This window comes from Drosophila serrata, unplaced genomic scaffold (assembly GCF_035046125.1).
Source record: "Drosophila serrata isolate PLE 108 unplaced genomic scaffold, ASM3504612v1 contig_184, whole genome shotgun sequence".
Taxonomy (NCBI): Eukaryota; Metazoa; Arthropoda; class Insecta; order Diptera; family Drosophilidae; genus Drosophila; species Drosophila serrata.
Window position 1 is genome coordinate 7,083,736 of NW_028257082.1, and position 15,300 is coordinate 7,099,035.

Sequence of the window (15,300 nt, forward strand, 5' to 3'; positions counted from 1 at the left end):
AATTACTACCAACTAAAAAATCAAACAATTTATTGCAAGTAAACAAATATCAACTTATAAAATGTACAAAATTTGTTAATTAATTAACTACAGTTTACGTCTACAGCTACAACCAAAGCAATGGGTAGAAATTATAATCAATAATCAATAACAAACAATCATTTAAATGACTTTATGCAGCGATTTAAGTTATGTTTTGTAGTTTTTTTGTTATATAGAGAACAGTGCGCTTTTGTGTTTCGTTTTTCTGTTTTTTTGTTTTTCGTTTTGTTTTGTTTATTGAAGTGTGTGTATGAGTTGTGTGTGTGTGTGTATATGACTTAATTATACATAGAATATCTCTATAAATATAAATATTAGGAGAATACTTTGGATTTTGTTCTTAGTTAGGCCTTACAAATTAGATGCTTTGTATAAGTGTTATAAAGGGATATATAGGCTCTGCCTATGTGTATAATTATATATAGTAATCTAGTATTTGTACATAATAGTTTTTAGGCAAAATTGTTTTCATAATTTGCCCAGAGATCGATCGTAGCAAATCATAAAAGACATTTTTACCCCATTTTGTTAGGAAATGAGAGCGCGACAATTCGTGTTCATTTGGCGGCATACATAAATAAATATATATATATAAATGACGTTCAAAAGTGCAGAAATTGACACAAAACCAATTCAAAATAATTCGGTTTCATCCACTGGTCGAAATTAAGGACAATGTTAGTTTCAGGTGGCAAAAGCAAGGCGGCAATGAGCTGCAAAAATACACAGCTATCATTGGGGCCTCGCTTTAGCGTCCGTCCAAAATGCAAGACAAAATTCAATTCTACTCTGCTCTGAGCTCTGGTTAAAGTCCCAAAGCAGAGCAGGGATGAGTTTTGTTGTTCTATCCAGGCAACAAAATTCACAAGCAAAAGTTACTGCGTGAAATTTCGCTGGGATTTAACAAAGTTATGTAAAGTTAGAGTAAAGTATTTCATCGTTATAAAGGTTACATTTCGGTTGGCTTCAAGATAGTTAAGACTAATTCCATTTTGCTTGTGGTCTCTCCCTCTTTTCTAGTTCAATAGTTGGTTGTGGTTGTTAGTGTTGTTGTTTGTTTGTTGTTGTTGTTGTTAAGAACTAATCACTTAGTTTATGGCATTTCTCACTAGAGAAATCTAAAAAGTTTCATTTAGCTCGAGCTTACTGGTGGTGCTGCTGGCTTACAACTAATTACTGGTTTACGAGTAGTTGAAGACTAACGATTAATATTCGCAACTGTCGCCCTTGCACTGCATTATAAAAAAGGTTCGTAATTAAAAAAATTAGGAAATACTACACGATCGCAGTGGCTTATAAAAAATCAAATAAAATTACAAATTGCAATTCGTTTGACACGCCGCTTTTCAATTGTGACGCGGACGCTTTAGCATCGCCCCGAAATGCGCTCCCAGGCCGAATCCTGCGCTGCCGCTCGAACTGGAGCCCGACGTGGTGGGTGAGCTGGTGCGCAGGCGTTTTGCGGGCGACGACAATTTCTTAGGAGCCTGGGCCAGACGCTTACGCTCCTTCATGAATTCTGCAAAGGGAAATCAAAGAAGAGATTGGTTATAATTACATTACATGTTATTGGTAAATCAAAAAGTCAGCTGCTGCACTTCCTCTTCCGGCCTGTTCTGTTCTGTTCTGTTCCCATGTCATTGATCCCAAAGAAACAGCAGGCGCCGCCTGTTTTTGCACATTTTGATTTCGGTCTCGGGTAGATTTCCCAGATTGTGGCACGTGGCCGGCAGCAGTTCCCTGAAGAGGGTTGCTGCAGAGGAGGGTCCATTCAGGGGTAGCAAATAAATGCCAGACGGCAGCCAGACAGTCGGTCTTCAGCCGGTTTATTTAGTTTGCTTTTTTCCTTCTCTGCCCAGGTAGCCAAGTGAAAGCAAAAGTGGTGGTGGTGCATAGCTGCATAAATTACAAGCTCTCTAGCTTAGCTGGCCAAAGTAGCAAAAAAGTACATCCAAGCTACAGTAAAAGTCGTGGCTTTAAGGGCTTCTTCTCCCAACTGGACACCCGATGCGGGTGCATTTATAATGCCCCGAACAGACACTTTTTATGATTATAATTACACATGCAGTATGTGCGACTGGCATACGTATATATATACCGAAAAAACAGCGGAGTACAATGCAATCAAAGGGAGGTTTGATAAGGCCACGGACACTGGATGGTGGTGCATTGAAAGCCGATCCCCAGACCCCTCTCTCTCCATCACTCGCTGCTCGTAATGAGGTCAGACCATAGACAAAGCGGAGTCACAGCTGTTGGCATTTATAGATGCAGCCCAGCTAACCCGCATGCGATCGATCTAAAATGGAATTCAACCCCCGCCTAGCTCAGGATCAGATCATAAGACTCTCTAAAACACAGCTGCACTCAGCTTTGGAGTTCACAACCCTTTTAAAAGGGAAATAAATCTCCCACAAAGCATTCGCTAATTGCTTTAATTTGGGTTTGAGTTCCACGAAGCAACGCCCTCAACTAAAAGTCTTTGTCCATTTAATGGAAATAGGGAGTTCCTACAATACGGGAAACCAATTTGCTGCCGATATTCCTATAATATAGTATTATTGCGGTAAGGTTTTACAACATATTTTTTATCTAGCACACCATTCGAGAGTTAAACTGGAAATATAATCGACTTTCTTAGCTTGAGAACTATAAATTAAATCCTTTAACCAAATAACCCTCCTACAATTTGTAGTTAAACCACCGACTGGCACTCCCTCACTAAAATAAACTTCTTGAGAACCGGAAATAAACAAAACTGGATCGCGAATAGTAACAAAGTGTATGGGAATCGAATTTATAACGGCTATCGGAGGAGTGCAATCAAGCCTGACCCTGGGAACCGTCAAGCTCTGCTGATCAAGCCCTGTATTTAAATGTATAAGCAACCCCCGGGGCGAAACTCACCTGTGATTTTTGGCTGCCGCTTGCGCAGGACTATCGAGGACGTGCTGCTGCTGGCCACACTACTGCTTAGGCTGGAGGTGAATCGCGACACGAGCGACTCATCCTGTGAGTCGTAGCAGGAATCGTTGTCCGTATTGGACTCCAGCGAGGAGTTGGCCAGATGGGTGCCAAAGTTCTCCCGCTCGGAACGCTCGTTCATCCGCACGTCCATGTCGCTGGGAGTGCTCTCGGGACGAACGTGGGCGGCACGTGTGAGTGTATACATCTCCGGCGCAAAGCTGGACTCCTGGAAGCTGACGCGCTCCCAAATGAAGGAGGATTTCTCGGTCAAAGGGCAGCCGGCGCGGAAATCAAAGCCCCACTTTTGTGTGGCCAACTCTTGGTGGCGCTCCAGTTCGGCATTGAAGGGCCTGCAACAGAGATTAGGGTTTAGGATTCGGTAACAACTCAGTATGGTGCAGGGAAACTCACGTTTTGTTGGTTTGGCCCTCCGTGGACTTGGAGCTGCCGAAGAGGTCGCGTTTAATGCGATTCAACTGCCGGCCGCATGGAAGGTTACGGCTCACTGCCGGACTGCTGCTCATCTTGCAGAACTCGCTCAGCATCACTGGGTTCAAAACGCGTGCACTGACCATGGTGACTGTATTCGTTTTGCACTCTCTGTTTTGGGACGCAGTTTTCTCGCCTGCGCTTTTTGGCCACTTGTTTGCGAATCGCACGCCAAAGCGAACTGTCAAAGTTTTGGCGCCAAAAGTTTGTTTTCTCGCTGCCCCAAAGAGTGGGAGAGCGCGAGAGTGAGAGTCTCCAACGACGGAATCACGGCCTCCACGCGAGTGTGCTTGTGTGCGTGTCAGTGGGAGAGCGAGACTGCGTTTGTGTGTGTTTTGTGTGTGGGCAGCCTCTTTTGCGTTTTCCGAATTTAAAAGTGAAATTTCACACAGCAATTGTTTATGAAATAATTATAAACAAAAGTATTTGTTTTCTTTGCACTTGATTTCGGTTCTTTAATCGGTGGCACAGACAGTATCACTGCACTCACAAAACTATGGTTACGAGTGACGTAGTGTCTCTTCTGAGCGACCACCTTTCTGGCTGCACTATTTGTGGTATATTATTATTTGTTTGTACAACTTTAAGGCGTTGTAGTAACTGCGTTTGTTTTAATATTTTGTGTTTAGCGCACTGCGCGCTGGGTTATGGGTTACAGTGCTATCGATCGGGGCGAACCTCTCTGGACGAACTCTGAGAAACGAATAATAACGAAAGAATAAACAGCCAGCGAAGAGACGATCAAAAGCAAATGTCAAACAACCACCGCGACGTTGCCAGCTCGAGGGAGAGCCGTTCGTTGGACGTTGCCAGCTCATGGCAGAGAGCCGTTCGCGCTCTCTGTGCAGCAACCCTCGAATTCAAAAAACGATCGGAGAGGAAAGGAAGAAGCACCACCACGATGGGGAACGGCAGGGGGAGTAAAAGAGATGGAGGAACTGCTCTTTTTTTTCCTACGAGATGAACATAACGAAAGGGCAATGCACTTCCCGGGATACGTATAGTTATAAACATGTAGAGTTTTTATAAAGATTAATAGATATTAAGGGAATTCGATGCTCAAGAATAATGCATTGCAAACTTTACTTTATTATGTACTGCATATAACTTACATTTTATTAAAACTATCTTTGTCAAGGTTTTTATAGAAAGCTCGTTAATATACATAAGTGCATCAAAAGGTCGGCTTAATCCAAAACCCCACACCACTCCTTGGCTCATTCCCTATCAATCTCTCTCTTTCTCCTTTTCCGTCCTCGTGTTCTACTGTTTGTTGTTGCTGCATTGGTGGAGCTGTACTTTTGAACGCGATGAGTTGATAATATAAAAAAAATGTTTTGGCTTCGGTTTGTTTGGTTTCAAACTGGATTTCCGCTGTTCGAAGGGGCGTGACAGAATGGGATTTGGGGCACGGTTTCTTTTCACTTTCCTCCCGTTGCCAAGGGGAAAATCGCTTTCAATGTGGGGCATTGGTTCAGAAAGCGATCTTCTATTCGAATTTCCTCATAGAGTTGCCATGGCGATGATAGTTTTAAAATTTCCGTTATGCCTCACATTCCAAAGTTTTTTTTTAGCCATTTCATGCTGCATTTTCCCAAATTTCCCACTCTGCTATTTGTGTGCAAAATCGTAAAAAATTAAATTACACTACCAGAAGCAATAAAACGAGATTTATATTGTTTGCACAAATCCAATTAAAGCCAAAAGAAAAGAAAAGGAACAAAACCTTGAAAGTCAGATTTCGGAGACTAAAGACATCATTTGCTTTGTCCCTTTGCACTCGACGAAATAATGGGAAAACCTCTTGGCTTTTCCGTACAAAAACCAAGGAAAAAAAAGAAAAAAAAACCGAGTGCAGTCACCCCAAAAAAAGGCAGGCGATCATCGTTCGATTAGGCAGTATCATCTATAGATCCCATCCGAGGCGCTTCGCTCCGATCCCTTGTGGTTCGGTTTTCTGTTTATGGGACACACCCTCCAGGAAAAGCGACGTGAATTTACACACTTTTTAACAAATTTGAGAATTCTGCTGGCGTTTCGTCGGTTGCAGTCATGCCTGAAAACATAAACAACTCAAGAAAAGGAGTTATTCGAAAAGGGGGAAAGGGTTCGTGATCCCTTTAAGTAATTTCCTCCCAAGCAGGATATCCTGGTTTATATGGGTTGTGTCAACACGCGGAAAGGAGGCGTACCAAAGAGGTGGAAAACACTTCAGAGAAGCAGTTCTCAAGTGTCCCCGTTTATAAGGGCAGCGATCTTAAAGGATTGTCGTGGAGCGTGCGGGTATTAGATGAAATACTCAAGGTATTCAGTTGATTGGATCTATTAATGCTGGTTGAAATTGGATCTTATCTTTATATTATTTATCTAATATGCACTTAACAATATCCCACACTAAGCCGATAAGGCCTTGAACAAACATCATCAGTGTTTCGAAGGTCGCGGTCTGTAAAACACTATCTATCTTTGGTCTTGTATAAAATATACGTTACACTCATTTGGAATGCAATGTTCCTTATCGCCTCAGCACACAGCCTATATTCCCACCCCAAAAGGAGGCCCAAGATATCCCACTCTATATCTCGGGAACACCACAGGAACAATATAGGAACCATATAGAAACTGTAGGAACGAAGAACTAAGCTCCGATATGCCACGTGTTCCGGGTGGGGGTGCAAATGTTCAGCGAGCATGACCAAATTGCCGTATAAGATATAGTATTTCAAAATTCTCAATTCCGTAAAGAAATTACCATAAAAACTGTTCAGCTCACGGAACTGTGACCGCAATTTTGAAAAATTTTGCTAGGCAGGTGTGTTACTTTTAAGGATATTTTAAGGGTTCAAACCGAACTTAAAGTGGGTGGTCTTCACTTAAGAATAATGAACAATATTCGAATATAAGTTTAGGGATCAGAAAAAATTAAAAGTAATTAAAGTAATCTTAACATATAAGAAAAACTCCTATTACAAAAGTAACCCTATAACTAGTTCTGACTTTTATAAGGTTTATGATCCTGGTAATCGATTTTTAATTTATAGAAAATTATACTGAACTGAAATCCAGATTAATTAATTACATTAATATCTCTTGCCAGGCCATACCCCTTATTTCTGACCATCAAATGAGATCCCCAAGCAGGAAACCCATTTATAAATATATATCTTACAAACCAACCGTAATCACGGTGATCCCTATAAAAACAGAAACAGGCCAGGCGATCCTTCTACTCCAAGTGTTACAAAGCATTTCTTCCTGGCAAATGACCAATCATTAATATAACAACATCTCAGTCCAGGACATTTATAAATGACTTTTACTTATCTCCTATCTTTAGCTCGGACAAATTGCGGTCAGATCGAGATGTTATTGATGGATTTCTTTAAAAGTGGAATGCAAATACTCGGGGCAAGTATGCAAATATTTAGACTGGCTACCGTTGAAGCTAATCCTGTGCTGATCCTGCAGCTACTGTGCTACTTTCCATTCGAATCATCAATCAAAGGATAGCCACTTGTCCTGACTAGCATGACAACTCAACTTTATTGGAACAGTCAGTAGTCTTGGAGAACAAACACTCACGGGATAGAAGGTTGTGTGAAAAGGTTCCTCTGTTCCTGGTAAACGCGTGGAAAACGTGTTTCGGAAAATACGTTGGCCCAGCGTGATGCGAGGAACTCGTTTTATCAGTCTACGAAAATTATAAATATTTATGGAAAACCATTTGAGGACAGCAAACCCAAAGAAAGATAAACAAACAGACGCTTTGGAGTCAAGAAGTTGTCAAATCTCAACGTATCTTAGGTCAGGGAAGCAGGGCAGATCACTTAGAGATGTATCTCATAGTTGCTGTTGGTATTTGGTTTTCCTATCTGCCGGCAAACCTACCCCCAAAAACGAACTTGGAGGAAAACCTCAGTCTTTTTTTGGATACATATTCCAAGCATAATGGACCCAGGGGAACCGACTCACCGACTCCCCGACCAAAGTCAAATAATAATAAAAAAACGCATTTATGACTGCATCGGGTGAGAAATGCTATAAAACAGCGATGCAATCACCGGCGGTGATCGTTCAACGAAGTCTGAAATAACCGAAATCCTTACCGAAATCATCCACAAAACAGGTTGGAAAAAGGAGAAGGGGACACAAGTAGCCCTGACTGGTAAGTAAGGCAGGTAGATCGTCGGTTACCTTGGGGTTTTCGATCACAAGACAATTTTATTAGAGGGAAGAGCGTGACCCTTTTCCCATTCCAAATTGTGGAGAAGCCACAACGAGAATTAGAATCACAACCGGGGTACAGTTGATCCTCTGACAAAGACAAGTCCAAACAGGAGTTATGCTTAGATTATTTAATAAACTGAAACCATAATATTATTTGTTAAAATAATATTAAATATATATTAGAGAGTCTCAAGCAAATCTATTCTCTTCACACCCATTTACAAGTTGGGAAACTCGGCAAGCTTTTCAATTATCCAGGACATATACATGGCCACATTAGTGTAGTATGCCTTAAGACCATGCCCACAGGTCCAGCTGCCCCAGCTGGTGATTCCAAATTGAACTTGCCGGTTTGCAGAGTCAAAATACCATCTCTGCCAGGCCAACGGTCCACCGGAGTCACCTCTGCATGTGTCCTGGACATGTCCATTGGTACACAAAAATGATTCATGGGTATCCGCAGAGCACTGTTCCGTATTAATATAGACCTCCATTAGGGTATCAGAGAGGCGAAGCTCCTCGGTTTGTCCCCAGCCCATTGCCAAGTAGGATGCCCCCAGAAGAGAAGAGTAGGACAGGAGTTCCTCTGTCAGAGGAAGACAAATGGGTCGGATGTGGTCTGAAAAAAGGATAATTCATAAAATAAAAAGAATCCTTTTTATCATATTGATTTAATTCCTAACTTAACTAACCTTTAAAGACAACCCTTTGGCTCAATCTTAGCAGAGCAATGTCATTACCATGATAGAAAGGTGAAAATCTTTCATGAATTACAGTCTTTTCGATATCAAAGTCCTCCACAGGCGGAGCACACAGCTGTTTTTGATCCACCGAAGTGCAGTCTTCAGTGGAAGTTATATTGTGCTCACCCAATCGAACTTTTAATCTGCTCCAGAATTAATTTAATTAATTCTTTAAAGAAATATTAATGCAAGCACAAAACTTTACTTACGCGCTTGGATTGCGACACAGTTTAATGCAGTGAGCAGCAGTCAACACAAATCCTATTAAAATTAGGTAAAAATTAAAAGAAATTATATAAAATTCTACTAGAAATACATACTTTCCGATATCAGGGTGCCTCCACAGCGACACAAATCCATATCACCTGGAATATAGAGCAACGCCATCTAAGGCTGGGACATCAAAGAGACCCTTCTGCCATTTGTGACCCTGTGACGTAGTCTTTGAACTGGAATAGCATTTGATAATGCTCCGCAATCCTGTTTTTTTAGTTTCTGGTAAATAATATTTTCTCTAGGAGTTAATGCTGGGACTTTGGCTTGAATCAGTTCTATTTGACAAAGAAAAAATCCCGCAAAAATGAAGAGCAAACGGTTCATGATGCAAGCACAAATCAAAACCGACTGAGAACTTATCAAGCAATGCTTATCAGCTTACAGAGGCTCCAAGAAATGCAAAATATAATTTAAAATAAATAAATACTAAAACATCGTATTTTAATAAGAAAAATAAACCTGAACCACAGCATTATGATTTTCACGTAGCTTAAGTTCAAAATTTTATTTCATTAAAAGTTTGGGTCATGTTTTAATCTACATATTATCTTAAAAAAATATATACCAAGTTCTTTTAAAATATATAATATATATTATAAAGCACTGATTACTCAGGTTGACCGGGCAGCAAAAGTCGCTCAATTGCACGCAGCTGCTCAATAGGATTTTCCATAAAATAAATAGCTATCTTCTTGATTATCCAAGGCATAAAGGGAGGAACTTTGGTGAAGTAAGCTCCAGCTCCTTGGCCACAAGTCCAACTACCATGGCTTATAACCCCAAATTGCACATAACGATCAGAGCCAAAGAAGGAGGTCTTCGACAACAAGGGACCACCCGAGTCGCCCTTGCAGGTATCCTGGATGTGACCATTGGAGCACAATATAGATTGGTTGACATATCTACTTGGACACTGATAGCTTTTGATAGATATTTCCAAGAGTGCATCTGATAGTTGTCCTGGTTGCATATATCCCCAGCCAGTGGCAATATAGGACTGCCCCAATATGGAAGTATGCACCAGGAGATCCGGTGTCAAAGGCAGGCAAATGGGACGAATATGAACTGTAAAGTAAAAACTATATAGTATACGATAATTTGGTATATCAAACCTACTGTTGGGTATCACATTTTGACTGAGTTGCAAAAGGGCAATGTCATTAATTTGCTTAAAGAATGAGAATTCCTCATGGAGTATGATTTTCTCAACATTAAAATTCTCAACTGGTGGAGCACAAATCCTTTGTCCGCGAACTACAGAGCAATCCTGCGAAGTTGTTAAGGTGTGCTCACCCAAACGCACCTTTATTCTGTTCAGGAAAATAATATCATTAGTAACTTTAGTTAAAGCAGTTAAAGTACTTACTCATTTCTTCTAGGACACATTACCAGGCAATGAGCAGCAGTCAAGACAAAGCCTGAAAAGCAGAGGAAATCACAGAACAAGTCCTTTAACAATTATTTAATGAGATCTACGTTTGGTGATGAGACTGCCTCCGCAGCGACAGTGTTCCATTGCGTCGTCCAGGAAAAGAAGTGCCATCGAGGGACGACTCATCACTGGAACCCTACGACCACCTACTACACCCAACATGCGCCGACGAGGTTCCACTTTAGGTGAGACAGTTCCACAATCATGTTGCCTCAGCTCATTCCACACCCATATTTCTGCCTCGGCGGTTAATTCTAGCGTTGCCTGTTGAACCAGGAACAGAATACTAAAAATCAAGATCAGGAACATTCTTCCAGAACAGTATTAAAGCTACTGAAACCCCACTCGGTGAGTAGAACTAATCGAGGTGCTTAGGAAATTATCATTTTCGAAATCAGTGAATGATTTTCCCGTTACATTATTTTCCAAGTAAAAAATAATCAATCTAACTAGCTTATCTGTAGAAGCAATTGCAAACACTCTAATCTATAAATGAACAATTAAAAACATATAAAATTTGACAATTAGAAACATATTAATAGAACTCATTGGGAATCCTGCTGCCAAAGGGTAATCTGTCCGGTGGACGAGGAACTTGCGCAGATCTTACCATCCGGACTATAGGTCACATAGCATACACCGTTTAGGCTATAGATGTCCTGCAGCCCGGCTGTGGGATAATCATATTTGTAGATATTACCATTCCTGCTGGCACAAATGAAGGTGTCCTTTTGGGGATTCAGAGTGGCTCCAGACACCTTGTAACCCATCTTGCAATGATGCAACACCTCAAATTTTTCAATGTCCATAAAGACCAAGCTAGTGCCATATGCCACGGTAATTGTCTTGCCATCTGGATGAAGCTCCAGCGACTTGGCATGATGCGGCAACTCTAGCGAATTCGTCTCCAAACCAGTCTGACGATCCCACATTCTCACCGTGCGATCATAGGATGTGGTGAACAGGGCACGGTCGTTCCGGCAAAAGATTGCATTCCTCACACCACGCGTATGGCCCAGAAATGTCTCCAAAGGTGTGTGATCCGATGCCTCCACATCATAAACGGTGACATATTGAGTTTGACCCCGGGAACCGTTCACCATGTGAGTGGATCCCGAGTCCAGACGAACACAAGTCACTTCGCCTGGATGCCTAAACATCTTCACTTGCACCCCAGTCATCACATTCCAAATTCGTGCAGTTTCATCGGAACTGGAAGTGGCCAAAATGGTGGCATCATCATTGAGGCACACTCCCGTCACACCATTCTCGTGTCCTTCGAAACTGCCAATCCATATCCCAGTGTCGCCATGACGCAGCATTGCCAAGCCATCGAGTCCTGCCGAGGCCAAGTGATAGCCCGATGCACAGTTCCTGCTATAGGATAACTGCACCACGGAGTCCTTGTGACCACCGCACTGAATGCTAACCTGTCCCACAGGTATTTCTTCGTTCATCTTATCCAAGCACACCGAAGTTTTTGCTTTGGCTTGGAAATTAATCTTTTTCCACTGAACAAGTTTTGAAGTTGAAGCCAGAATGGCAGGTTATACTATGTATAATATATATAATATTTCCATGTCAACTTGGTTATTATTACTAGTTCTTATACAATAAGTAAAGCCTAGATTTTGGCAAGCATGGAAGTAAAGTCTTCTTGTTTCAATTACAGATGGAAGACAACTGAAGGATCTAAGCAGTATTATATATATTATCTATATTATAGCATCATTTAAGAAAATAAATAGGATATATTAATACCTTTAATCGATCTCATCATCTTATACACTTATCAAAATAAAAAGGCCAAGGTCTTTGGCTTTAAGTTCTCTCCAGATGAATCTGTTTCTGGCCCAGAGATAGCGTCTGTTTAAACTGAAAATCTAACTTACCAATAAAGTTTCCACTTTGTGCCACCATTTCACTTACCTCCTCGATTTTCTCTGCCACTTTTAATTTAATAGAAAGCACACAGGCCCCGGGGTTGTGCCTCAGTCAGTATCAGTCATCACTTGTTAATCTCACTTAAACGTTTCAGCGGATATTGTATGGCCCAAACACACCGACACACAGACAGATATCTTCCCTTTTTTGGCAAACAGCGGAAGATGGCAAACTACTTGCAACTTTGTTGGGAAAAGGAGCACCAGAAGCGGCAGGATATTAGCAAAGGTGCCAAGCAGGGGGACGAGGACGTAATGTATATTAAATGCACTCGACAAGATTCAATTCATATTTCAGAACGTTTTGCTTTCATTATGCGGCCGAACAAAGGCACGAGCTCTGCCCTCAAGAGGATCCGTTTCTTAGCTCCTGCTCCTGTTCCTGCTGCTGCGTGCCAGGATGACACCTGTGCATACACAAGCAGGCAAAGCGAGGGCGGCAAAAGGACGAAGGACGAAGGCAAAGGCAGCCGGCACACAATGCTGCGGATAAGAAGCATCACTCCCAACACCTTTTGGCAATCTCTGACTTTGTACCTGAACCAATTGTTTGGGCACAGGACCCACAAGAAGACCAGGAGCAGGAGCAGGAGGCGATGGTAACCGCAAGACTAACAGAAACACGCCCGCAATTGAGTCGATTTCACTTTCACACAAAGTAAGTAGGAGCAGCTCAAGGAGCGCGATTATACACTTGAATAAAAGGGGTTTTAATGGAGATTTTGAATTGATAAATATTTCTTGTAATATTTTGCAATTACTTAGTGAAGAATAGAGGATTTTTAAAGGGTAATCTTTACTTAAAACTAATAACTTGTCAATAGTATTTTTTTAAGGGTTTCTTTCTGTATTGATTATTTATAAGAATATCATGTTTATTTGTCAAATATGTTGTAATTTATTGTTAGATGCTTTAGCTTACTATATCCTTTAGTTAAACCCCTTATTATATCCCAAAATTAATAGCAGTGCCTTTCTGCTCCACCGGAAGCATTTGTCGCTGTCTCTTGGAGTTCGGGGGGAAATTAAACGGATTTCCTCGAGAGCCTGACTTGACAATGTGTGATGTGGTAGTGGCTCCAAGTCATTGTCAAAGCTTATGCTAATTAGATTTATGCACAAAAGAAGTAAGAGGAATAAAACCTTATGAAAATAAGATACTAAAGCATTTAAAAAGATTTAAGGAAGATTTGTTCTACCAAGAAAAACTACAAAGAAAAAGAATACATTACCCTTCTCTCCTATACAGAAACTTGAACAAATATTATTCCCATAACCTAGTTTCCCGCATTTTGTTGAGCTAACTCACAAATACTGAAATCATTGAGCATTTTCCCTTTTTGATTTTCATTTGAAAATGCATTAATAATAATTAGTACAAACATGAAAGAGTTTTTGTCAAGGAAATGCAACTCATCAAGGTCTTAATGAAGTCAGTTTTGGAAAATGGAAAGGCGCACAGCATTTGGGCGTGGTCAGCAGGAAGTCTTGATTCATTTGTCAGTCCCGTCAGTATTCGAACATTAAGCAATTGTCCAGTGTCAGCGAAAATTCAGAGGAAGCTCTGGGAAATTAATTTTTGGATTCTTTTTGCGAGTTTTTGCGACCATCAAAATATTTACTGGGCCCATAAAGTTGAATATTTTACGAGTAGCCAACGGAAAAAATTCTTTGTATTTAATTGCATATAATTTTTATAGGGCAATGGGAGGAACGGGAGTCGTGGAAATCAGCAAGGGGTAAAGACTGCCACTCCCATTGATAATGCGCCAAACAGAGCAGACATCAATCTGTCCCAGAAAATGTGAGTTTCCATTCTCATCCTCGCATCCTCGGGGCCCATTTCCTCTGCGAAAGTGTCAAGACAAATCAATAAACTTCTAATTTTATTACGGGACCAACGGCACAGATACCGATCTGTCAATTTCCATTGTCGATGTGACAATTGATATCTCACACATCATTTGGCTCGAGTGCGCACAATGAGATTGTTTATGCCATTTTTGGGTAAGCGTTGGCAACTTGCGAAATATATTTTCCTTTAGGTAAAAGTAAACCCAAAGATCCTCATCATCTTAACAGCCAGGTATCGGATTTTCACCTTTCACTATTTTTCCCCTTGAGAAATGCGGTGGATGCTGCTGCTGCTCCTTTCTCCTGCCTTAGGGGTTGTCTCAACTTGCGGTTTTTCCCTGAGAAATTGCCGTGATTTTTTCAACATTTTCTGCTGGCATTTTGTCCACTTAACGCCAGTCTGTGGTCAGAGTTCAAATATGGGACCATTGACTAATGACATTTGTTTGCATAATCCTCTGATCAGCTTCGATGGGTATTTCTGGGTCATTTCTGTGGAGAAAGCGGGTGAAAAGGTCCTTTGGGTAGGAAGGTTTATGACCTATTTTGTGGAGATTATAGGGGGGTTCTTTAAATGAGAATAATTGTAAGAAAAGTTAATCTACTATTAGGGTAATTTGTTTACCTAGAGAGGGTTTAATGAGGTAATTTTTGGGAGCTCTATAAGTCATGATATCTCTATAATAAGAAAGGATTTCAAGAGGTACTTATTCATAGAACGAAATGAAAACTTAAATGTTTCCTTTCCTAATTTTCTTTCCCTTAAAATTCCTTAAATAATAATATCTCTTCTTTAAAGATTCCCTTACAGACAGCTCTCTCTATCTTTAAAAAACTTTCCCATAACTTTCCCACTAAATCCCCTTGTAAGACTCTTGTAAACCCAAAAGAACTAAATTATGCAAAGAGCAACGCTCTACATCATGTTAAGGACTTGCGTGATCAATCGCAAGGATCTCGGAAATTCTGACACTTTTGCAGGCAGGACAAAAGGAGAAAGCGAGGATCCTGTACCAGTTTTCAAATTCGAATTCGCCATGCCTGTCGCATTTGGACGTTGCTTTCGCCCGATGATCTTGGTAGATCAATCAAAGTTGGTCACGCTGCCAGGAATTATGTCACTCGCTTACTCAAATTGCAACTCCAAGGACGAGAAGGACAATATGAAGCGACAGTTAAACTGATTTGCATACGGGCAGCAGAGAGTTTTTCCTCGGCAGCTGTGACAGAGTTTTCACACATCAAAAAAAAGTGGTTGCTTGGAAAACTTAGTTTGACAAGGATTCCAAGGCTTTTCCTTACATTTTTTCTACGTTTTTAATACGTT

At 40.9% G+C, this 15,300-nt stretch overlaps 4 protein-coding genes across 4 annotated transcripts; all 4 read right to left on the reverse strand.

Annotated features, from left to right (window-relative positions):
* Positions 1-2: 2 nt before the first annotated feature.
* dap (cyclin-dependent kinase inhibitor dacapo) lies at positions 3-4,262 on the reverse strand. The gene is made up of 3 exons (XM_020962480.2): positions 3,421-4,262; positions 2,950-3,359; positions 3-1,561 (listed from the first exon to the last, which is right to left on the reverse strand). The coding sequence occupies exons 1-3, from the start codon at positions 3,582-3,584 to the stop codon at positions 1,389-1,391; spliced, it is 747 nt and encodes a 248-aa protein (XP_020818139.2). The 5' UTR covers positions 3,585-4,262; the 3' UTR covers positions 3-1,388.
* Positions 4,263-7,838: 3,576 nt separating this feature from the next.
* LOC110179514 (serine protease grass-like) lies at positions 7,839-9,094 on the reverse strand. The gene is made up of 4 exons (XM_020947095.2): positions 8,789-9,094; positions 8,678-8,729; positions 8,418-8,611; positions 7,839-8,344 (listed from the first exon to the last, which is right to left on the reverse strand). The coding sequence occupies exons 1-4, from the start codon at positions 8,853-8,855 to the stop codon at positions 7,944-7,946; spliced, it is 714 nt and encodes a 237-aa protein (XP_020802754.2). The 5' UTR covers positions 8,856-9,094; the 3' UTR covers positions 7,839-7,943.
* A 59-nt stretch (positions 9,095-9,153) lies between these two features.
* On the reverse strand, positions 9,154-10,550 carry LOC110178140 (serine protease grass-like). Its single transcript, XM_020945171.2, has 4 exons — positions 10,221-10,550; positions 10,111-10,162; positions 9,861-10,054; positions 9,154-9,809 (listed from the first exon to the last, which is right to left on the reverse strand). The coding sequence occupies exons 1-4, from the start codon at positions 10,483-10,485 to the stop codon at positions 9,352-9,354; spliced, it is 969 nt and encodes a 322-aa protein (XP_020800830.2). The 5' UTR covers positions 10,486-10,550; the 3' UTR covers positions 9,154-9,351.
* Positions 10,551-10,626: 76 nt separating this feature from the next.
* LOC110178151 (serine-threonine kinase receptor-associated protein) lies at positions 10,627-11,633 on the reverse strand. Its single transcript, XM_020945183.2, has one exon. The coding sequence runs from the start codon at positions 11,631-11,633 to the stop codon at positions 10,722-10,724; it is 912 nt and encodes a 303-aa protein (XP_020800842.2). The 3' UTR covers positions 10,627-10,721.
* Positions 11,634-15,300: the final 3,667 nt, after the last annotated feature.

Excerpts from the sequence above, each read along its gene's own strand:
- LOC110178151 (XM_020945183.2), bottom strand. The coding sequence starts at position 11,633 with ATGAACGAAGAAATACCTGTGGGACAGGTTAGCATTCAGTGCGGTGGT.
- LOC110179514 (XM_020947095.2), bottom strand. The coding sequence starts at position 8,855 with ATGGCGTTGCTCTATATTCCAGGTGATATGGATTTGTGTCGCTGTGGA. Across the intron at positions 8,730-8,788 it reads AGGCACCCTGATATCGGAAA|GATTTGTGTTGACTGCTGCT; the intron begins GTATGTATTTCT and ends TAATTTTAATAG. Across the intron at positions 8,612-8,677 it reads CTGTGTCGCAATCCAAGCGC|ATTAAAAGTTCGATTGGGTG; the intron begins GTAAGTAAAGTT and ends ATTCTGGAGCAG.
- dap (XM_020962480.2), bottom strand. The coding sequence starts at position 3,584 with ATGGTCAGTGCACGCGTTTTGAACCCAGTGATGCTGAGCGAGTTCTGC. Across the intron at positions 3,360-3,420 it reads GAGGGCCAAACCAACAAAAC|GCCCTTCAATGCCGAACTGG; the intron begins GTGAGTTTCCCT and ends TCTCTGTTGCAG. Across the intron at positions 1,562-2,949 it reads GCGGCAGCCAAAAATCACAG|AATTCATGAAGGAGCGTAAG; the intron begins GTGAGTTTCGCC and ends TTCCCTTTGCAG.
- LOC110178140 (XM_020945171.2), bottom strand. The coding sequence starts at position 10,485 with ATGTTCCTGATCTTGATTTTTAGTATTCTGTTCCTGGTTCAACAGGCA. Across the intron at positions 10,055-10,110 it reads ATGTGTCCTAGAAGAAATGA|AATAAAGGTGCGTTTGGGTG; the intron begins GTAAGTACTTTA and ends TTTCCTGAACAG. Across the intron at positions 9,810-9,860 it reads TCAAAATGTGATACCCAACA|TTCATATTCGTCCCATTTGC; the intron begins GTAGGTTTGATA and ends TTTACTTTACAG.